The sequence below is a fragment of the Lepisosteus platostomus genome, chromosome 1 (genome assembly GCF_059453375.1).
Source record: "Lepisosteus platostomus isolate fLepPlt1 chromosome 1, fLepPlt1.hap1, whole genome shotgun sequence".
Classification (NCBI taxonomy): domain Eukaryota; kingdom Metazoa; phylum Chordata; class Actinopteri; order Semionotiformes; family Lepisosteidae; genus Lepisosteus; species Lepisosteus platostomus.
In genome coordinates this window covers 59,237,386-59,261,429 of record NC_142611.1, presented here as the reverse complement: position 1 = coordinate 59,261,429, position 24,044 = coordinate 59,237,386, and the positions used below count along the sequence as shown (strand labels likewise).

At 36.8% G+C, this 24,044-nt stretch overlaps 2 protein-coding genes across 3 annotated transcripts; one reads left to right on the top strand and one right to left on the bottom strand.

Annotated features, from left to right (window-relative positions):
* The first annotated feature begins 18 nt into the window (after positions 1 to 18).
* On the top strand, positions 19 to 8,733 carry LOC148678310 (fibrinogen alpha chain). Of its 2 annotated transcripts, XM_088633229.1 has the most exons (6): positions 19 to 153; positions 605 to 695; positions 1,690 to 1,796; positions 3,883 to 4,066; positions 5,371 to 5,516; positions 7,854 to 8,733. In XM_088633229.1, the coding sequence occupies exons 2-6, from the start codon at positions 641 to 643 to the stop codon at positions 8,160 to 8,162; spliced, it is 801 nt and encodes a 266-aa protein (XP_088489355.1). In that variant the 5' UTR covers positions 19 to 153; positions 605 to 640; the 3' UTR covers positions 8,163 to 8,733. The 2 variants fall into 2 exon arrangements, with proteins under 2 accessions (XP_088489355.1, XP_088489356.1); XM_088633230.1 differs by lacking the exon at positions 605 to 695 and having other exon boundaries at positions 23 to 153.
* A 2,877-nt stretch (positions 8,734 to 11,610) lies between these two features.
* Positions 11,611 to 18,100, bottom strand: fgb (fibrinogen beta chain). Its single transcript, XM_088633226.1, has 9 exons — positions 17,951 to 18,100; positions 17,732 to 17,749; positions 17,025 to 17,219; positions 15,327 to 15,510; positions 14,135 to 14,362; positions 13,800 to 13,913; positions 13,555 to 13,677; positions 12,876 to 13,161; positions 11,611 to 12,205 (listed from the first exon to the last, which is right to left on the bottom strand). The coding sequence occupies exons 1-9, from the start codon at positions 18,041 to 18,043 to the stop codon at positions 11,977 to 11,979; spliced, it is 1,470 nt and encodes a 489-aa protein (XP_088489352.1). The 5' UTR covers positions 18,044 to 18,100; the 3' UTR covers positions 11,611 to 11,976.
* Positions 18,101 to 24,044: the final 5,944 nt, after the last annotated feature.

The window sequence follows — 24,044 nt, the reverse complement described above, 5'->3', positions numbered from 1 at the left end:
AGTATCATTTTAGCAATATCAATATATACCTACATTAAAAGCATTTTTTCATGTTTTTAGAAATTACAAGACCAGGGTACCCTCAGTGACAGGCAACATCACATTAACAATGGAACAAAATACAGACTCACCAGGGTGACTAAGAGAGGCACAGTGAGTCTTAACTATAATAATATTTCATCTTCAATTCCTCTAGCTTGCGGTCATATTATACCTATAATGTATCTATATTATACGGTAATAATTTCAATGAATGTAAGATTGATAAACTGATCCAGAAAATAATGGATATTCTAGCAGGAATTGACCTGCTATGATTTCTATGATTTTGACAGTCTACTGTGGTTTCCTGAACTTTCTGTGCCTCCCCCCACAGGAAAATGATGGTGGCAATGAAACTAACATTAAGTCATAGATTTGAACTCAAAGAAATACAACTGATTATCTACTTCTGTACAAACAGCATTATTATTACTTACTGTATATCTGATTTTATTTTACTGCATTGAACTGAAGTAATTCGAGTGAACCATCTTGCTCAAGGGATTTGAAAACCACAACCATCCAGTTACAAATTCAGAAAGCTAACCGCTTTTCTCACTAGCCACAGCCACATCTTTATGCACAGTGAAATGACTTGATGCAGCTTTTCCCACTTCAAGACAGACTACAGCTTGTGAGACTGCAACTCAGAGGTTTGTTCACGGGGGTTGGCTACCTTTCTTGTAGACCAGATCTTGTTTTACACCTCAAAAAGAGATTAATTAATCAAATTACTTACAGTATGGATGTCAGGATTGTTATGAAATGGTGGGTGCACATCAACAAATAAAAACAAAAAATACTACCATCTATATAACTGTTACACATTTGGGCTGATATAAAATGTGTCACTTTTGTTGTGAGTGTGTAGCACTAGATATTTTTCCCTTTAAAACTGATTTTTTATTCTCAGACTAAATGGTTCTTAAAAAAACTATTAAAGAGTTCTTACTGATATATCAATTTTACACAACTAAAATCAGTGAAAATTGGATATGATACAATACATAACATAGGATTGTGGTGAGTTTTGAAGAGATCATGAATTATGGGAAGTAATATTATTTAAAGCTCACTGTATCATTTTCAACATTGAAAAGCAGAACCATCTAAATGGCCAATTCCACTAGTTTGAATTGTAGTGTACATATATAAGTAATCAAGAAAAGGCAAATGTTTTTGTATTTATTGGTAAAAATCTTTAGTGTAGGTTTTTTCAGTCAAAAAGCTACTGGTTAGAAAGATCCACATTTTCAATTTAATAAAATTATATTGATTTTGTCTTAATCGATTGAAATTACATCTAGTAAACTTTCACAAACTGTTATTAGTTATACATAACTAAATATAATGAATGCATTATATTGCTGAGCTAATATGCATTATATGAACAACTAATGTTTCATAGAGATCGTGAAAGTGCAGACCTAAGCAGAGAAAACCCTATCATCAACACTATAATTTTAGATTGTTAGAGACTGGTCTGTCTCTGTAACCTATTATATTGTAAATGTATATTAACTTTGCTTTTTGTTATATTAGATTTTATAATACTTTGGTTTACAACTAAGGACATTTCAAAGGTAAAATGAATACAAAACTGAATAATTACTGAGTTCTGAAGAAAAAATGTATTTTATCTTACAGTGTGTAAAACAATGTGGACACAATCAGCTGAAGAAACACAATATAAGAGAAAAGCTGGGCGGTGCTTTCCTCACAAAGACTATCCCCTGTGTGTAGACGATGACTGGGTAAGTAAAATATCTAAATAAAGAAGTCTGAATATAATAAAACTACCTTACTAGCATTTTATCGATGGCAGTTTATTAGAATGTTGCAGACTTTGTTAATAAAATCAAAACAAAACTACAGTACCATCTTCCTCATTCTACCATTCAATCATTGCTGCAGATAATACTGTAGGGTCTTGACATCTGCAAATTTTACATTGGCAAATTATAAGTGATCCTGTCTGGCCAACAGGGTCTTGGACCAAGGAAGAGCAGAGGGGGATTAAACAGAGCCAAAGGTTGTTAATGGCAACTTTCAAATTAGAGGCGCAACAGACTAGGATCGTGAGACGACTCTAGCTAGTGAGTGAGACTCTCCCTGCTGTCTGCCCAAGTACCCACTACCCAGCATCTGCATCTCAGTGTGGTCATTTTTACTGTAAAGAAAACTTCCAGCTCTGCATCGGCGGTGTGGGAAATTACAGCTTGGTGATGAGTTTTCAGGCTCACTGACAGCTTTACTGGCTGTTTCATCACAGTGGGGTGTGCTAATCACTGAGGCAGAGAGAAAAAGTGCAGACATCTGCTGTTGGAGGGATTCATCTTCTTTGTTTTAACTGGTTACTATAAGTTTGTGATTAATGTTATTTCGTTTAGTTTAGTTAAAGCCAATGCATTAGTAGTAGTAATTAAGCATATTAAATATTTGAGAAGTGTCATTTGTTTATACTCCACAGCATTTAAGCAGCTTCTTAAGGGAACTCCTGGAATTTTAAGATATTCATCAAACACTTAACTTGCCTACAAAAAATGCTTCTTATACTTCACAAGCTGACTTATTGACAGGTTTGCAACACAGGAAACCATAATCCTTTAGTATCTTGGTTCCCAATTCATGTTCTGAGGTACTCCTGTATCTTCTGGGTTTCCTCCACCTGATTAATTGCAGGCTAATTGATTCCAATAATATTTGAGCCTTATTTACAAATATGTTTTGGAAGTCTTAAAAAATGTTAAGGTATTTCAAACTTGTACCAGTTTCTGAGTTTCAGAACTTTCCTTAGTCGTGTGTGTTCTTCTGAAATGCAACCAACTGCAAGAAGATAATGATATTGTTCTGGGAATACTGGATATATCGCCGTTCATACAGTACATTGTCAATAATACAGACATTGTCAAGAATCACTTTAAAAACAGTGACCAGAGCTCTTATCACCACAAAGGCCACTGGATCCCAGAGAAAGTCCCTTTTATCCTCTGGTCTTGAAGTTAACTGCCCTGAGCCACATTGACACCAACCTACTTTATGACAGACCAGCTAAAACACCACAAAGCTGCATCAACCAAATTACAGCATAAACCAAAAAACATTAAACTATGTGGGATTGCATCTGAATTTCAGAATAAGAGGCACATAGGATTATACTATAGAAACAGTTTAGCCAGTCATGTTGTTAAAGTCGAAAGCCTGGCTTCTTTCAAGCAGGATGAGATTCTCTGATATATTAGCTAGTTACTACCAAATGGACTACTGTATGTTGGCTGAATGCAGTCCTCTCAGTTGTAACCTTTCTTATGTTTTTAACACTACCTTGCCCATTGGGACACACAAAGAACTGGAATGCTACTAGGCTCTGAAATTACAACAAACACAAGCAGACTATCTGACTGGAGTGAAGGAAAACAAGGAGAAACCCTTGTTGAAGAAAACCCTGATGAAGCTCAAGATCCACGACCACAGCCTGGCTGTAGAAACTGAGCAACAGACAGATCCAGAGAGGACAGGCTATATGCTCACTGCCAGCAGTAAAACACTTTCTGCTATACTATCATTGTGCAAAAAATATTAAGAGATTTGATGACTATTTGAAATGGGGATTTGAAGAAGACCTACTTAAGAAACATCAGTCCTCCAACACAATAAATTATGTTAATACAACTAGTGTTTCACTGTTTTTATATAGAAAAACATCAGTTTTTCATGATTATGTTACATTTTACCTAGATAATTGTATGGAAGATGTTCAAGGGAATAATATTTAGAAGTTAGAATATGTAGAAAGGGGACGTAATTGATTACTCCTATCTAAATATTTTTTTTTCACAGGGTCCCAAATGTCCGTCAGGCTGCAGAATACAAGGATTGATCCACACCACAGAAACAAAGTTTTTTGACAAGTTTAATCAGATATGTCAAAAACTTAAAATGAATGAAATTAAAACTGAAGCTTCTAAAGTTATAACCAAACAGACCTATACTACTCTGAGAAAAAGCATTGTCACAAATTATGGTAAGTAACAATTGTGCTACAGAAAAGAAAAATAGTTGATGGACAAACCATTTAGTTTAATTGAGTTTCATTGGTGGTGACCCCTAAACGCAGGATGATTTTAGCTTTTGGAGCCAACTGCACCACCTAGCAATGTTAAGGGTACTAGGACCCTTTTCTCCAGAACTACATGTGCACCCACAGACCAGGCAAGGCAGTCATCCTACATACTGTAATTTCACATTTATTTCAGTCTACCCATCACACAGGACCCATGACACAAATTATCCTCAGGAGGCACTTACTCACACAACAGTAGAAGAACCCCTCAGATACCAGTTACTGAAACCCAAATGTCTCAAAGGACCACTCCAGCATCTTTGTTACTAAAACCCAGCTCCAGTCTGTGACCAGTGTGTAGCTTCAGGCATCTTCCTCAGTCCTGGCCATTTATTTTGGTCCCTTATGACTCCACCACCCCGTTTTTCCTGAGTCCAGCTTCGGGTAGCAGGCTAATGTCCTAACATAGGCTGAAAGACTATGTTGAGAGATTCCTCCTCTGCTCTCCGTAGTGTCCCTGGTGTCCGAGTCTTCTCCCGGGTGCTGTGTTTCCTCCAGTTTCTTCTGTCTCTGTCCCCCCTTTGAGTCCAGATCCCTGGGTTTCTGAAGCCCCCCAAACCATGGCTCAAGAGTTGTTCCTGGTGGGGCGGTGTGTGAAATTGTCCCTTTAATGTCTTGGGTGTGGCCAAAGCCTGGGGCTGATTAACAAAGTGGGGGAATGCAGATGACCAGGTGTAATGATGCACTGTGTATTTGTACCCTGTTCTAGAGCCCCCCTTTCAGTCTGAGAGTCAATTAGACCTGACAATCCCACATCACCTCTGAACTGCGTGGTATCTCACGAGTGTCTGCACAAGGAGGACCTTTGGTCAATTGGAAGCTTAAGAAAAATGAATGTACCACACTTATGGAGATACTGGCCATTCTATGCAAACTTAAAGTCAGCATAGTCCTCCTGTTTTCCCAACCCCCATTTGCAGTCTGCACTAGATTTGGGCTTCTTTGCTCATCCCCAGGCCATTCCTAGTGGTCAGTCCAAGGCAGCTGCTGTGATGGGTTCCACAGCCATTTAACCCCCCCGCCTCCATTTCTGCTGTCATCCAACTGAAAGAAGATTTCTCCAGCATCCATTAAACACCCAGTTTAATAGGTGGAAAAGTACTAGAAGTATTTGGATAGTGCTTAAAATCCCTCATGCAGTATGGTTTCATTAAGAGTATTATATTGGCTCAAATTCAGTTGGTTTTATTTCACATTTCCTATAGTTTCGAGTACAAAATATATGGAACTGACAGAAGAGTTACAGAGGAAACTGGCAGCCATGCAGCAGCGCACTATTGCTCTTTTCAAGAAGATCAAAGCCCAGTATGACAAAATTGAACAGCAAATGGCAGCACTGTACCAAACAGAGGTAAGCAGAATGAAAATGTTGAATATTCAAGTTGAATGACCATTGTTTTGGACCAGTGTGCTTATTTTGAATGCTGTCAATACTGCATGAAATATATAAAATGCATATAACTATGTAAGGCATGGTGGCACAGTGGTTTGTATGGCTGCCTCACAGCACTGAGGCCTTGGATTCAATTCCTGGAGTGTTATATCTGGTTGGAGTTTGTACAGTATGTTCTCCCCGTGTTCATGTGGGTTTCCTACCACAATCCAAAGACATTCTGATGGGTGCATTGGATTCTGGGAAATCTGTGCCTGGTGTGAGTGTGTACGTGTCTGTCTGTCCTGCAATGGACAGGTGTCCCACCACACCCAGGGTGTACCCCACCTTACACCCGTTGCTTGCGGGGATACGTTCTGGCTCTCCCGCAATTGAATGAAGTGGTTAGGAAATGGCTGGATGGATAATTAAAATCCATGCTGTTGATTCCAGTAAATCGGCTTAGTTTTTATTTGCATGAAGACTTGCATCTGTATATGAACAGAATAGAAAGAATCTTCTTCTACTTAGAAGATTCAGAACATCAATAAATGCTATATTTTGGCAAATGATTACTGAAATACAGATATGAATTCATTAACCCTCAGCTTAATACTCTTAACAGTCTTTTAATACTCTCCCCTGTACAACTAGTACTTATAGATTTATTCACAGTGGTGGCTTGGTTTATTTTGTTTGGAGTTTCAGTGCAATCTGAGGATGAATCTATTTAATATTGGTGCATTACAATTACACCATTTATAAAATAAAAATGCTACAATTATTTTTCCCTGGGTTTCCTGACAACCCAGTCTCTATGTATAAACAGTTCATTAAAATAATATTTACCTAACCTTGACACAAAGGTTACTTACACCATCTTAATATGAAATATAAAGAATAATGACATAACAATAATTTAACAAAGCTAAACAGTAACATTTTAGCTTGTAATCTCAAATTTCTGTTGTGTAATGCCTTATAATGAAAAATAGGTTGAGTGTTCTTAGTTTTTTTATGTTTGTAACACCATCTTTTAAACAAATTGTTCAGAATTACTTTTAGAAAATTGCTCCAATATTAATTAAATAAAAACAATATTCACATTTTCAAAAATTAATTATGTACTGGTCTAAAAATTTAAACATTATTAAGTATAGACAGGCATGCTAAAAACTCTTGTATGCCTTTGAAAAAGAAATACGCTTTATATCACTTTAATGAACTAGGCAGTGCAGAACATTTTTGTACATCTTTAAAAAAATTATACATTTTATTTAACTTGGATTTCCCTAAACGTAAGGACTTAAAATGCATGCAGTACTTCCTGAGTATGAGTACTTGGTATGTCCTTGTAATAACACAGATACCCCCAGCCAGGTATTCAGGCCGCTTTACTTTGTACTCTTTCTCAAGTTAGTCAGTCTTGTGTACAGAACCTAAAAACAGGTTACATCACAAGTGCAGATTTCTTCTGAAGGTAAAACAAATCATGTACAGGCCAGGGAGGGGAAGGGAAAGAAGATACATCCTTACAGAAATCTCTCCAGAAAAAAGGAATCACTGGTTGTTTATACCCAAACTGCCTGAAACAAGAAATGTAATAGACACAGCAGTAAGTGTGAGTAAGAAGGGGAAAAATACACTACAGTAAAATTGTAATATTGAGATTAAAACAGTATTAAATCCCAGCATATCCCAACAATCCCAGGATACTCAATCAATCCCTGATAAACTGAGGTTTTGTTTTAATTCAGGTTGAAATTATACAAGCCAATAGATCAACAAAACTATGATGTAAAACTAGACCATGAGATTGAAATGGATTGTGCAAAATGAAAAAAACTTTCAAATGGTTTTTATTCATAAGAACATTTCATCATCTCTTGGCTCTTATTTTTCCCTCTGTAGGGCCATTATTGGCTAGCTTTGACTATATTTCAGTGACGATAGAATTCTATTACAGTGAATGAAATCCGTTAGTTTTTCCTGCAGTTGATACCACAGACTTAAGTGGTTTGTTTAAGTTAAGCCCTTTTGCACACTACACTTTTGAGGCATGCAAAAATTGAATTCAAGTATTTTTTCTTTCAGTAGATATTGAACTTTTTAATTGAATTCAGTAAGAAATCCCTGAGATAGCAGTATATTTTAGTGATACTTTGCACTCTAAATGTTTGTTGAAAAACTGATAATACCCCAGAAACCTAGAGTATCAGCTAAAACGAAATCTCACCACAAGATACAGATTTCAAAGTTTCAATGTTTAGAATTAAAATGTAAACCTCTCTTAAGTTGCTTAATCATCTTTCTCAGGTTGATATTGACATGAAGATTCGAGCTTGCAAAGGATCATGCGAAAAGGCTTTTATCTACAGCATTGACCAAGAGAGCTATGACACTGTGAAGAAGCAACTGTATGAATTAGACAAAATCTTCAAGAAGGAAGGAAAACCTGGCAATGGTAAAACAGTCAAAATGAGGACAATAACTCAAGAAGCCCCAAAGTACAGGTCATACAAGTCCATTCCAATTGTAAGACATGAACATATGACACTTTTTGAAGACATAGAACTACAACAACTAGTGCTAGAAAACCACTTTCCAGAGGTCCCAGCTGTGTAAACTAGAATGTGCAAACAACTTCTCCTAATTAGAAATGTCCAGCTTTACTGACATGCAATAAACATGTGTAGCATAGAATTGCATCTGAAACATTTACATCTAAAGTGGTTGTCAAAGAAGAAGGTTTAGTCATCACTGAATTATTTCACAAAATTATCATTGTAAAAAAAGTTTTAACGTTGTTAAATACCTTTAAAATACTTTTAAAAGCTTGATGGCTTGAAAGACAAACTTATATTTTATGGCACAGAATCAATATAATTGTATAGAATTTTGTATTTTTGGCTGGCCATCAAGGCTCCTTCACACACCTTTCTTTGCCATTTTATTTGACTAAAATGATACAGATCTCTGGCCATCTTTTTTCCAAATACATTTTCTCACCTACGTGTTATTCATTTAATGTGTTGGATGTTTTGTTTGTAAGATTTTATACTAGACAGATATGTAATAGGATAATACTAATTTGTGATTGTATAATCATGGAGATGAAAACAAGCAATTTATGTCCTTTTTAAATCTTTACAGTATGTGTTGATTATAAAAAAACTCATTATTTTGTGGATCTTCATTTCAGTTTATAATAAAACATTACTTACGTCTTGTAAGTAAATCAATACTGTTCTGTCATTATTAGTCATTATTAGTGTTGCGGCTGGATACAGCCATGTGAGTGGTGATTTGTCAGAACCTACAGTAAGCGCAAGGGACTGGAGAGTGAAAAGTGAAAGGGGAAAGTGAGATAATAAATTACTGGCCAGCAGGGCATAATCAGCCCAGGCTGGTGAGTAATGGGGAGGAACGACCATCCCAGGAGAAGCCGGACAAACTGCATCCCTGGCGGAAAGAAAGGCTGCTAACCACAGTCAGGTGGAAAATGGGAGTCGAGCGTACGAACCCGAATAGTGAGACCCCTGAAAGGAATCGAATGGGCTTGGAAGGGCAGCCCTCAGGAATGTCAGGGATGCAGCCCGGCAGACTTGAGGATCGACGCGGTGAGCAGGGAAAAGGATGAGTTTGGAAAGAACTGCTGGCTAGAATCAGAGACAGCTGTGTCGGGCGATGCTGAGAGCCGGCTTGGAGCTGAAGCTGTTGTACCGGGCGACGCTGAAAGCTGGGGCTGCTGCGCAGAGCGGAGGCTGGAAGCCGGGGTTGCTGCCAAACAGAATCCGCCAGTGGTAAAACGGGGAGTTTTGTGTACTAACGTGTAACCGGACAGCTTAGAAGAGCAGAATAGAGGCCACTGAGACTGTTACGCAGAGCTAAGGCTGACTCGGTGCGTCTGGCGCCGCTAGAACAGAGGCTGGTGCGCCGAGCGACGCTGGAGCTGAGGGAAAAAACTGCCCCACTGCCCATGGGTCAGAAACAATAAAAGACACGTTTGTTGTTCTTCTCTCAGGGTTTCACTCATTCAGATCTCTCATTAACTCATTTTCTTTAATCACTTTTCCCATTATAAACAGGAAGTGGAGTATTCTACTCAGTGTCACCTCATCACTCAATATTTCACTAATTCTTCTATCATAATCCTCACGAATCCTTTGCACTCTCTCTCAACTCTTCATTATTCTTCTTCCCCATTTCATGCTCTTCACAAAACCACATTCTCTCTGAGTACTCAGAACTACAGCTGTGTAATCTAGACTCCTTCTCAGCTATGGGGAGAAGATACACCGCTACCTTGCCAGGTGATGCCCTATTGTGTTAGTGGGGCCAGCAGGGGGCGCTTACCCTGGGGTCTATGTGGGTCCTAATGCCCCAGTATAGTGACGGGGACACTATACTGTAAAAAGGCGCTGTCCTTCGGATGAGACGTAAAACCGAGGTCCTGACTCTCTGTGGTCATTAAAAATCCCAGGGCATTTCTCGAAAAGAGTAGGGGTGTAATCCCGACGTCCTGGCCAAATTTCCCATTGGCCCTTACCAATCATGGCCTCCTAATAATCCCCATCTATGAATTGGCTTCATTACTCTGCTCTCCTCCCCACTAATAGCTGATGTGTGGTGAGTGTTCTGGCGCACTATGGCTGCCGTCGCATCATCCAGGTGGGGCTGCACATTGGTGGTGGTGAAGGGGAGTCCCCATTACTTGTAAAGTGCTTTGAGTGGAGCGTCCAGAAAAGCGCTATATAAGTGTAAGCAATTATTATTATTATTAGTATTATTATTATTATTATTATTATTATTATTATTACTCCTCCAGGTACTAATACCTCCCATAAGCCATGGTTCAGATGGCCAACTCCCTGTTCCTCTGCAGCACACTTTAGCCCATTGAGCAGGGTGAATGAACTACCACACAGCCCTCCTGACCTTAAAGCATCCTTTCCTTGCCCCCACAGACCTGTAAGCCAACTCAACCCATTTCTGCTGAAACCTCACTCCAAAGTTCTCACTCTTTTTTTTCTTCCCTGTTGGAGCCAAGACACAGGCACAGCTTGACAGCTTCCTCATGGCTGGGTTAGGATTATGGTTACCCTAAACCTCCTTATCAGTCCAGGGGAGTGGGCATTTCCACTCAGAGCTTATCAGATCTGCTCCCTCCTTTATGTGAAATCTACTACCTAAAGTCTTCTTCATTCGTCTTCTGTTTTGTATCTGTTTTCAAAGTATTGTTTGGCATAAGAACTCACTAGATCTCCAATGTTCTGTCCTTTCATTAATACAAAACCTGGATGTGTTTTCTAGTATGGATGATTTGATTAGACATTCAAGATTGAAGTAGGGCATTTATACTGCATGTTGCACATACTGTATCCAGCATTACAAAATTACTGCTTTACTACATTGTGGAATATGTAGTTAAGCAGTAATGTGCATAGTAACTCTATGCAAATATGTACTGTTTGTACTGTATATTGTTGTTCCTGTCGTTTTTTTTTCTTCTGTCCATTTGTACACCAACACTGCTGCTCTAAAACAACTTGCCCCCCCGGGGATAATAAAGACTCTCTCTCAAATGCATTAGAGTAGTTGCTGACTCATTTTAACAGCTGCAGCAATTAATTTCCTTCCACAATTTATTGAGAGAAGTAATCGCGTATCAAAGGGCAGGACCAGCACTCGAAGAACAGGACGAACACAGGACTCAGTGTGTAATGAACTTCTTTCTGAGCCTGAACTGTATACTGTATAATAGTTAGCGAATCTAGCAGTGTGTCTGTCCTGTGTTTATGTACTTTTTTAAACTCAATAAGGATTGAAACCACACATAACTGTCTTCTGGTCTTCTGATGAAGAATTTTCCAAAACAAGATGTTATGTATATGTAACTGACATGCTAACTTGTGAAACAGTATTCTTGTACAGTGGGATTGTGAGCAGTTTTGTATTTAGTCATTGTACTCAGTGTGGTGCACTATTACAACAGACTTCAAGGTATATAATCACGCAGAATGAATTTTCTTTATCCTTTAACATATTATACACAAAGGCCCACACAGGGATATCTATTGCAACATTCTTGTTTAATGATGAGAGAAAAGATCTAACCCTGACTCATCACCTAGTGGAGATTAATACACAGTTACCACCTTTTGCAGACAATGTCAACAGCCAAGTTCATAGAAAAAAATAAAGATACCATCTTACTCTATATGGTGTTCTAAAAACATGTGCACAAGTTAAAATGTTCCTGGCAGTTTTCAGGAACAGCATTTAAGCTTTACAATGAAATATTCTATGGAATTAAATTTCCTAATTCTTCCTGTGAATAACTTGTCAATATAATGTGTCAGTTTTGCACAAAACCAAGGGGGTGACGGCCTGTGTAAGAACACTTCACTTGGTTTGAGCTGGATCTGCTGTCAGCCTTCTATCCACTGAAGTATGGTCTGATCTTCATGCTCACTTCCTTCAGGGAATACCAGGATCCCTTCCAGTTCATCCATACAATTCCGTCATCTGTGCCATGTTTGGCCATGGTTTTAGTGTACTCTCCTCCCCAGTAGTACCTGCCGTTGGGGTTGGAAGAGTGACAGCGGTTGTACCACCAACCACCACCATCTTCTCTGGAGCACTGTTTCCCTTGATCTCCAGGTGCCCTACAGGAGAAATGGAAAAGGCCTGCATTAGAATGTCCAGACAAAGCACAGCCAATGATGTGAAGCTCAATCGAAAATGGGACTCTGTTTTTTACAAAAAAAATGTTTTTATTTTAGATGATATGGTAGTAAATGTCTGTGAAATTACACAGAACAATCCAGAAAAAAGGGAAAATCACTACGTAAATTGAGCGTCTGAAGGTAAATTAAGACCAATCTGTATACAGTACTTGTTTTAATAACAGATGCACAGAAGTGGAGAATTATTAGAGGCTAAATAAAGAATTTATTGTCTATTTTGACTTTAAAGCAAGCTTAAATCTGAAGGTCTTCCAATGCTATTCCCTGCCATTAGCTGTAGCTAAGTCCTATGTGGAAAACTGATCATAAGGCTTTGGAATTCTGCAACTCAATTTGCCTTCACGGTGCCTTCATTCAAATTTAGAAATTAAGCTTAGATTTGAAGGCAGGAGATCCCATTTGAAAAGCAATAGGATTTTCAAACTAAGGATTTTCAAAGCTGTCTAGGGTACACTCATTCACGTGACTTTGTTTTAAAGAATTCTGATTAAAACACCCATGCTGAAACATTGATAAGCTGTTGAACAGCAGGTACACAAACATAAAGTCAATATGAATATACAGTACTAGATTTTATTTATGAACTTACCATCTGTCATTGTCCCGATCATATGTGCTGAACATCATCCCATTATGTATTGTCATTGTCCTGTTTTCACCATATAACTGTGGTGCACCTTCTAACAGAGAATTGCCTGCTGTCCCTTTGTAATTGGCTACAGCCATTATGTAATTGGAGGCTTCATTCTGGACAGTGAACTGGAGATATTGAGCAGACACTGTGTTTCCTCTCCAGTCTTTCATCTCAATGAGAAGCTCTGTTGGTCCAATTTTAGTCAGTTGGCTAATTCTTTCATTTCCAAGCCAGTATTCCCCTAAAATATAATAATAATGTGAAGTTAGTGTAAAGAAGAAAAAAATCTATAACTTTCATAATGCATGTATAGCTACAGTATCTGACTTATCAAATAAAATTTGTATATTCTTATTTTGCCTGTTGTATTTCAGAAGCACTTGGGAGAGAGTTGTTTTCACAGACTATTGTATAAATCAGAAGAATTTATCAATTGTAGGTTAGACAGTCTTTGCCCATAATAATGCTCATGAATGCTCATGAAATTTGTGAAGAAAAATGGACGTTTTTCACATTTTCTAGGATTGAACCCATTTGTATTAAACCTTTCTCCCATTGTCGTTTATTTGCACTGACACAGTATTTGCTGCAGTCTTTCCAAAAAAAAATTGGGCCTTTTTGGATGTTATCTTACCTGGTGAATTGCAGAAACCTTTACCATTATCAAGTGCAATATTTCCAAATCCACTCCTATAGTCATCCCATCTTCTGCCAAAGTCCACACTTCCATCTTGTCTGTTCTGAATTAATGTCCAGCCTGTAAAACAATTCCCTCTAACTTATATGATCTCTAAAGTAAAAGTACACTCTTTGTTATTGATAAACACATACCATGGCAGGACAAAGCCACCATACTCTACATAACCTTTTGGTACTCACCTCCATTTAATGTTGTCATGTCACAGTATACTTTGTAAGGCTGGAAGAAGGAATCAGGCTGAACCAAGTACATCTCAGAGGTGTCTCCTCCCTTGCGGAAGATGTCTTCACATTCTGAAATCAAGCATAATTTGACAAAATCAGAATAGCAAAAGAAACTGCTGTAGATCTACAACATAAATTATTGAAGATTAGATAGGCAGGGACAGAACTGATAACCAAAACCCATTGCTGGCCATCTGTGAGTGATGGTTTAAATACAAATGAAACATACAGTACATCATTCTATGAAAGAAAAGAGAAGGTTGTTTCTCTGAAAATTCAACATGAAATACCTTTTCCAGACACAACAGGAATTTTGCAGGATACAGTGCATGGCTTCTCACATTTCTGCTTCTGGGAAATAATAGCTGTCTCTAGCTTCTGGATTTTGTTTCTCAGGTTATCTAAAACTCCACGAAGGATACGAACGCTGGATGGAACTGTAGTATCAACGCTTTGTTTTATATAGGCATGCTGCTGCTCCAAATCTGAGGTGTACTCCCCAACAACATTGGTGTTGTCTGAAACACAAAAGATACATTTTTCACTTATACAGTATGTGTGTAGTATATACTGTATGTTATATGTACATACAGTACTGTATAATATTTACATTTTAGTAAACATTCACATTTTGACCATGCTAAGCTCCAAAAATAAAAATGTATAAAAACAAAAAAAACAAAAAGGGTACTTTCAGAAATAACCTTCATCAAGAGTAGCACTTTTTTTTGCTTACTCATTTATTTCTACTGCCACAGATAGTACAGAAAATATGCCGCCCAGTCTGGTCTTGACATCCAGACACCTCAGACAGGATAAGATGGGAGTTACAGATGTACATCTTCATTGTTATGTATCATAGTTTAAATCCTTTTCTTTATGTTACTCTCACTAGGCATCAAACACGTTTACCAAATTTGGAAATTTTCATATAAAAATGTTTACTTCCCCAAGAAACCCAAAAAACTGTTATCCATATTATATGTTGCAATTGACAGTATGATCAACCTTCAATAATTATATAAAAAATACAACATGGACTTACGTACTGTATATCCGAGAGTGAAATCTCATTTTCATGGTTTTTAATTAGCTAGCTGTGACAAAATCAGTAAAATATAGCAAAGCTCAGCATCTTCACTGTCAGTTACATTGTGTTTCTGTATCCTCCCCCCTATTTAATTTAATAAATGAGAAGTTACATTTCTCACCCATTCGATATAAACTTTCAACATCCATTTCTTGATCCATATTTTTGCTAAACAGTCTTTAAATAATCAAATGAAGAGGTTACAGACCTTTTTTATTCCAAATTATGATGAGCTTCGCAAAATTATGTTGTAGTTATTATAAATTGCTGCTTTAATCTTTTTGTATTTCAATGGCATGGAAACCATCACTTTGGCTTGCAGCTGGTCTATTGCATGTACAGCACATTGTCATACTATAGCATCTAAATCGCATGTTGGCAAGGGTACTTACCATCAGCCACCCTTTGTCTCTCTCGCAGTGCATTAGAAAGACCTTGGACATATGTATGAATCTGGTTAGAAGACTGGGACAGGATCAGCACATCTGATTTCAACTGTGATACTGTTGTTTTCACATTTCTTTCTTGTTTCAAAAGGTTGGCTTTTAATTCACATCCATTGGGACACAATACACCCTGGTGGGGAGGGGAGGCGTGTGGTAGGAAAAAAAATACTTGTAAGTACTCTTAGTGATCACTGCTAGGGTCTTACATACTGTATATATACAGTTTTACTGTCTTACATATTGCGGAGAGGCAACAATTTAATTTACTGGGAGATTTAAAATAGACAATAGACTATTGATATACTGTACTATGTAACTATGTAAAGAGCATTATGGTTACTTTTTGTAGTTTAGATTATCTTTGTTATATGGTATACATTATATAACTGAATCTTCAAGACATAGATTCAAGTGTAATTCCAGAGCTGCTGATAATTCTCTAAAATGCAGCTCCGTGCATTTCTTTTCAAAGTGCAGAAATGAACATTGTTTTACAAAATCCTTTGACAATGAGATGAATGATGATAGTTAAAGTAGGCATAGATAGATTGTTACAATTGTTGAGAAGGAATATTTACAAAATCTTAATAACCACAGCATAGTAATAGATAGGCAGATTGGATTCTAATCACGGCAGCTCATTGAGCAAGAATTTATCCACTACACTATACTCATGATTTGGATTATATAATAAGCTTTTTACATACAAGAGGGGGTGTTCTTTATCCACCACTGAAACGCTCAGCAGCCATTATGTGCCAACAGCACCACTACACAGGGGCTTTCTTAAAGAGATCAGGTGAAGTAGTGAGAAATTACGTCACTCACTGAAATACTGGGGAACATTAAGGAGCCTACTGAGGTCAATACACACCCAAAGAGCCATTTAACAAAACAAATGTCATGGGATCTTTAACAGTAAGTTTTCAGTACTTCAGTTTAACTTCTCATCTTAAGGATGGTATCTCTTACAGTATTTCTATTTGTCATACTAGAGGATTGATTTGGTAATTCTGGTTCAGAGTGTCTCCTATTAGTCCGCCAACACCACTTGAAAATTCAATCTGGTTTTCCTTGGAGGACTGACCAGGACCAGTCTTGCTTCTCAGATCTGATGAGATCAGGCAACAGGGTAGTAATGCTGTGCTGTATTAGGGACTTCCAAATGGCTCAAACATTAAAAGTTTTCATTCAGAGTAAAGATTGATCTCCACTGTGGACACTTTGCTGATCTACAGTATGTCTGGGTAATTTTAATAACAGTAATAAAGGGGCCAGATTTAGTAAAGTAATCAACAGGACAAAATAGTGCCAGATTTGGGTGAACTTGAGTCAATCAGGATTGTCTTGGCTTGCAACAGAAAACAATTAATATGTGTAGTACTCTCTGTGATCAGTGAGAGCTTCCTCAGTCCTCCATTCAGTGCTTACTCCATTTTAGGCTCTGAGTGCATCACTGTGTGGAATAAAGTTAAATGGCAAGAAAGTGACCGTTTCAGAGGAATGCATTCACATTCATGGTTTCCCTCCATCCTCAGTTGGTAGAGAGTGATAACTAGTGATCTCAAGTGACTGACGACTGGTGAACCCAATTGAGAATGGTATAAAAAGCAAAATCCTAAGAAAAAGACGATTTTGCTTTACCATTTCCTCAGATGCATGAGTGCAGCCCCCCTCATCAGGCTGGACTTCCTTTTCTTTTTGCTGGCCACTGCGGGAAGGTAGGACGGTGGGCCGGGCCCGGTATGACGTTCCGCTGAGAGGTGGAGGGGCCGGCTGCATCACAGGTTGCCTCTCCCCTCTATTAAGTGGTCTGTGCCCCCGAGCATCAACAACTTTCTGAAACAAAACCCGATTCACCCATTCACAATATATCATTCACACCTTCAACTTGGAGGAACAACTGATAATGGAATGGTTTTCTATCATTTTAACTATCAAATCTGAGATTTTCTCTGAGAAACACTTGTCTCCAGCACATTAAACACATCTTTAATTTGAGCATTGACAGGAGATTGCCATAACTATGGTATGAAAAGAGGATGTAATGTGATGAAGACTTGAAGTTTATCGTCACCGTGAGAGATGGACATTGTAGCTTCGAGTAATATTCTATTGGGTTTGATTTTACAATGGCAATAAATAGGTTATTTTGATGACAGTGTATTATTACCAATTTTTAGCCACACCTTGGCTTTGGCCGATTTGATTTAAATGAAATAGCTTTCCATTTATCAGCACTTAGCCATATTTAAACCTGAGTGTAAGAAAGACTTGAATATGCTTTATAATCTTACCAGTTCTACAAACAAATTCAAAACATACAAGTTGTAAAATTAAAGAATTCATACCCCAGTGGCCTCCTGACCCTATAAAAAAGAAAAATGAAATGTATCACAAACAGGAAATATATTTCAGAAGATTTTAACAGTACCGTGGCAACAATCAAATAGAAGGAAAACTACAAGGAAAAATAACATTGGAAAACGGAAGGCAATTATTCAAACATTTTTAAATGTCCATAATAAAATTAATTAAAAAAAATAAAATATCTATGAAAACATATTTACCTGGTCATCTTCATCATAATCTGAAGAACACATAGCAGAAACACACAGAAGTCCCAAGAGTAACACCTTCATGTTGGTAATAGAGGTCTTCATCTTTGGGTGATGTTTTCTTCTGTCTAATGTAGGTTTCTAAAGACAGCCTGATCTTTATATGGGGGTATGGACGCTAGATTTCTGCTTTAGTGCCAATAGGTTGACTTTTTGACACAACGGTTAATGGTTAAACCAATGATCGTTACTTCTCAATATCCAGTTTACAGTGAGTAATAGGAAATCTGCTAATAGGTTTATGTGCTATCAAACAATGTGCAAAACTGATTGTTAGCACATGAATAAACTAAAAACAGATGATTAAAATCCACATGAGATACTTTTTTACTATATTTACTATATAGTATATTTGTTTAAAATAAATCTAAATATTTTCTTTTTAAATAAAATATATAATTTTATAAAGTATACTATTGTAAAATGTGACAAACATGAAGTGTTATGTGTATTAAATAGTAATTTTCCCTGAAAGGTTTATCAATCTATATTTATATTTTAAATAAATTAATTAATTCCACACAGTGCTTTCATTTATCAGTATGCTGTTAACATATACAGTACTGTAATAGAAGAAGGGCCAGACTTTTGAGAACTGTTATCTCATGTTTTTAAAGAAAAGCCAAGCCTAAAAAGTGTTCAATCAAAAAAGAAAAGCATTAAAGAAAAGCATTTGTGTTCTCAGCTAAATAAACTGACAGTCTGGACCCAAGAAAACAAAGGGAAATAGTTTATGATGGATCACAACAGTATTAAAACACTTGAACAGTGAAGAACACAATTGTGAAAACTTTCATTACCATGTAGCTTCTGTAACTTTTTCTATAACCTATATTACTGCCTGTTTGAAGTCATAGAAAATATTCTTTTAGTGAAATAACTTGTAAAAAAACATAATACCTTAATATAATGCTTAAATACCTTGAAACAATGATGTGATAATGAAGCATCAGAACTGTTTAAAAAAATGTTTCAAATCTGGAAAGACATTATGTGTAATGTGAATTCAATCAAACGTCTAAGTGGCAGATATTTCCATGGGGAAATGCATCACTTGCAAATTGAAGTGTCTATGTAATTTAAATTAACACTAAATGTCATCCCACAGTACAGTATGTAGACCACAGTAAATGAAAAGGTTGAAAGTAAGACATTTGAGTATTACATTGTACCCAAACATTTTTTTAAGTACAGCAAAGGATTTAAATGGTTAATGTTGGTTTCATGAAGCAACAAAAGATAAAGAACGTACTTTGCTTGACCAAACATTGCCTAAAACAACCAGCCCTGAGGTATGCAAGCACATCACAACCTGATGTCAAGGATGAACACATGAAAGTTAAACAACACTGCATTCTGTTTGTTTAAGCTTGGTATAATTCTGAAATACCTTCTCTGGCAATAGTTAGCTTTTTGCCTTTATCGAAAGATACTTAGCATCTTAACACAATAAAGCAGTAATTTATTTCTTTAACAAATGCATAATGATGCCAAATCTGTGTGTCTGTAAAAGTCTTTTTGTAGTATGCCAACTATCTTATAAGCCAATAATTACTTGATGCCTTATCTAATAACTTTCAAACAATACAGATGGGATGGAGAGTATTTACTGTACCTACTGTAAATACAGTAATGACGGCCTATACTTCCTTCATTGTTAGAGTTTTATATACAGAATTTTCAATACAAACAATGCATTTTATGACAGGTTGGCACTGTGCATCACAAAAAGAATCAACATAGATCTGATGTATCTACCAGTTCTAATATAATTGCACTTGAATTTCATTTTCATATATATGTACTTCAACATTTTTAAGAATAATGTATATAGGCTAATTGTATCTTGAAAAAAAATGTACATCTTTAACCTTTGGTGGCTTTACTCATTAGATGGAATGACAGCACCATTTCCTGTTTTGTTATGCAGTATGTACAGTAAACATATAATATTTTTATACTGTTTTTCTTCACGTCATATCAGCAGGAAAACATGGGCCTTCTATGACAGCTACAGTACGTAGGTACTTGATGTTCAATTCTTTCATTTTGTTTACTTAATATTCAGAAATATTGTGCAAGCATACATCCAGTCGGTTAATCACAGTGGACTTATTTGTCTGCCAAACTCCCACACAGAATCTAAACATTTAAATCATGCTGTTTTTATGATTACTATTTTGAAATAAAAATGTAATGAGCACATGGCTTTTAGTACTCAGTATCATAGGAATTTAGTTAGATAGTGAAATTAACTAAATGAAACTAAATGAAAATGAAAAACAACGGTAATTGAGAAATATTTGTCCACCTACTATAGGTTTAATTATCGCATTAACAGAAAAGCAAATAGGTGCATTGATACCGTGATTGTCAAGTTATTTGATCCTGTTCAGATCCTACACAGGAGAGCTTTCAGTCTATTTATTTTTTATATATAAAACCCAGACTCTAAACAACAAAATAATAACAAAACGATATCTCATAGCTACCACACACCATAGTGACTGCATGTACAGTATGGATCTTTTTTCTAATCATAAAGATGACTTGCATTTTTATAGCACTTCTCATTCCAGATTATCTCAGCATTACATTTAGGACATTGCAATTTGAATTTTTTAAAATTTCAACAATCAATTATTTTACTGTTATTTCACTATTTCTATAGTGCCATTTCATATTAAGCACTACAGTATATGAGAGCCTTTTAAAAAGTTACATTACAATTTGACTCATTGTATGCTTAAAATACAAGGATAAAATACAATTTTTATTAAAGTTAATAAGCTAAATGAACAAGCTAACGTATTCCAACTTCAGCCAAATGTTTCTAGGATAAAAAGAGGTGACAGATTTAAACAACATTAAATTTAAGAACTGAGAATGGCATTAAAAAAAGAAGGGACAATTATAAGTGGTAGGCAGTCTAGAGAACAAAGGTCATCTTGGCTTGGATTACTGGAGCCTTTTCTTCAAGGGAAAGCAAAAACAACAGGTTTTTCCCAATGCAGATTTCAACAAAGAGAGGTCAGGCATCAGTTTTATCATGATAAGGGGAGAGTTTGTAAATTACATATAGTCTTGGGTAGACATTGGACTCCTGTACATGAAAGGTGAGTCAAGAAACAAACATCTTTATTGAAACTTCTTCCCTGACAGGCATAAGTAAAAACAAACCTTTTTTGTTTAAAGTGACGATTTATATCGTCCCTCATGACTTGTTTTGTGTTATATTCTTTCAAACCTTCTGCTATCTTAAGTGTAGGTAGCCGTTCACTTTACAAACTATTAATCCTTTATGGAAAAGGTTTAAAAACAACACATACAGTGTAGCTATTTCAGTCATTTTGCTTTGCATCACTGAATGCATTCTTCTGCAGTTTTGTCCCCTTCTTCTTGCCTACAACAGCACCCTCCTAGCTCATCTCAAGTCTACTACCACCTCCCAGTGGTCTTTCATCCAAGATGATGGCTTTCTTACAAAGCCATCTCTCACAACCTTTCAGTGTATTCAATAGAATCTTCACATAGTAGCACAAAACAGAAAGGCCCTTCTAGTACAATGATAGAAAAGCCTATGGCAATGGCTACATTTGATGCTGTATTTGTTCAAATGCTTCTGATGCTGAGTAGAGGCATCTTTTATGGAAGCATGTTCCCCCTCATTGATTCGATTTATAGTTTCTCTATATGGAACTTTCAAGGAACAATCTTCACAGCTAGGGTGGAGGAGTGGTGTTTGTTGTTGGTCACAAAACAGCCTATTTGCATTACAGTGGTACTGTTATTCTAGGAGGCTTCCTTCTCAACGTTAATAATTATTATAATAATAATAATAATAATAATAATAATAATTGCTTACACTTATATAGCGCTTTTCTGGACACTCCACTCAAAGCGTTTTACAGGTAATGGGGACTCCCCTCCACCACTACCAATGTGCAGCATCCACCTGTATGATGCGACGGCAGCCATAGTGCGCCAGAACGCTCACCACACATCAGCTATCAGTGGGGAGGAGAGCAGAGTAATGAAGCCAATTCATCGAAGGGGATTATTAGGAGGCCATGATTGGTAAAGGCCAATGGGAAATTTGGCCAGGAATGCCGGGGTTACACCCCTACTCTTTTCGAGAAAGGCCCTGGGATTTTTAATGACCACAGAGAGTCGGGACCTCGGTTTTACGTCTCATCCGAAAGACGGATGAGACGGATGAGACTCTACATGTAATACCTCACATATAGAGTCAGCCACTATCACTACCTGCCTTTACTGAAGGAATGGGCTCCTGGGTGTCCAGGGGCATAACATTTTCCTATGTGTCCTTTGTTTTCCTGCGGTCTGTCTCCAATAAGGCCTTGAAATGGCTGAACTCCAAAAGCTCTGAGGATGCCACCCCTATGGGGTGTGTCTCTCGTTTCCTCTGACTGCTGCCTCTCATCACCCAGTTATCTCCCTTTTTTATGTTTCAAGCCTGCCTACTCATGGCATGCACACAAGCTCCCTGTAGGACACTTCAACTACTGCCTGCAAAACCTGTGTTGTATGGGGGATCAGAGAGCTGAGTTTCACTTCCTTCATACTGTATGTCTCCGTCTAGACAGATGTTTCCATCTTATCATCCTACAAGCTCCACTCAGCAGTGGCCGTATAGCTATTTTTTTTTGCCCTTTTGTTGGTTACACACCAAAGTCAAATGAGGGAGATTGTTTGGTAAACATTTCAAATGTCTAGCACGAAATCTTAAATATGTAGATCGTGAGAATAAAATAGCACTTTTAAAAAGTACTTATTTTACTTTGTGTAAATAAATACTGAAATACTGCTGACAAATAGAGAGAACTCTTCAATGCCATCAACCGTCTTGTTATCTCAACCACAATATTCTCTATACAGTCATAAAAGTTATCATTATATTAGAGTGTACTCTTGAACATTGTAATACTATAGTAAAAACAATATAATCCATTGGCTAAAGGAAAAATTCACTGTTATTATTGCATGCTAGAGACTTTGCAGTAGCAATATAGGCACAAATTTATCAGCTACTGTATAATGGTCAACACATAAAATGAAGAGATTAGAGGGTGAGTTGCGTCAGTGTGGAAGCTGCAAAGGAATAAGCAAAGTCTATTTCCATAGTGAAAACTAAAAATAAAGAATAAACACATTTTGGATGTTGATAATTTTTTACACTCTTCTTGCCACACCTAAAAGCTCCACAGCCTTTTTTCATACTTACTGTAAATGCATGTATTTATAAATATGTGAGCTATGAACTGTATGATAAATGTGAAATCCCTACACAATGTTTTATCAATTCTCAAATCGTTACTATTATGCGTTGTTAAAAAAAAACAGTAGAAACATATTTTTATGTTTACTTCAGCTGGCTTATTTTTAGTTAATAGTTTTAATTCTCCATTGTCCAAAACCTTGGTCTCCAATACTGTCCCGGAGAGCCCCAATTGAAAACATTTCAGTACCTATAAGGTATTTTCTAAAGGCTTGGAAAACATCTGTGAATAATTATTCAGGTGACTCTTTAAATCCTGTATTGTAGAGTCCACATGAAACAAAATTCCAAGTACTGTACATTCTAGACCTCAACTAGGACCAGGGTTACTTTTATTGAATAAATTACTTTCTTGATTGACCAATGTGTTCACAAGCCTTAGAAAAGTGTGACTTACAGTGATCTACAGAATTTAGGGAACTGGACCAGGGTCTAAGATGCTTCTGCTAGAGTGTTTGGTGGTTCAGTGTAATTGTAAGCAATCATAATTTCTTGTATTTTATAGCATTTATTGCCCATGTTTATAATGATGGATAATTTTTTAATTATTTTAATTTTAACTATATATTTGGTATATTTTTAGAAGTTCTGTGGACATTTTTTGCTCTTAAAAACTACTGTATAATGTACGGTATATAACTCTTAACGAATATATTTTTGCCCTCCGCTACAGTAGGAGTCGCTATTGTACCACTCAGTAGGAGTGTTTCGATCTCCTAACAGTCGAGATTTGATTATCCCCGGAAG

Excerpts from the sequence above, each read along its gene's own strand:
- LOC148678310 (XM_088633229.1), top strand. The coding sequence starts at position 641 with ATGCAGCTTTTCCCACTTCAAGACAGACTACAGCTTGTGAGACTGCAA. Across the intron at positions 1,797-3,882 it reads TGTGTGTAGACGATGACTGG|GGTCCCAAATGTCCGTCAGG; the intron begins GTAAGTAAAATA and ends TTTTTTTCACAG. Across the intron at positions 4,067-5,370 it reads AAGCATTGTCACAAATTATG|TTTCGAGTACAAAATATATG; the intron begins GTAAGTAACAAT and ends CATTTCCTATAG.
- fgb (XM_088633226.1), bottom strand. The coding sequence starts at position 18,043 with ATGAAGACCTCTATTACCAACATGAAGGTGTTACTCTTGGGACTTCTG. Across the intron at positions 13,914-14,134 it reads TCCTGTTGTGTCTGGAAAAG|AATGTGAAGACATCTTCCGC; the intron begins GTATTTCATGTT and ends GCTTGATTTCAG. Across the intron at positions 13,678-13,799 it reads CATGACAACATTAAATGGAG|GCTGGACATTAATTCAGAAC; the intron begins GTGAGTACCAAA and ends ATTGTTTTACAG.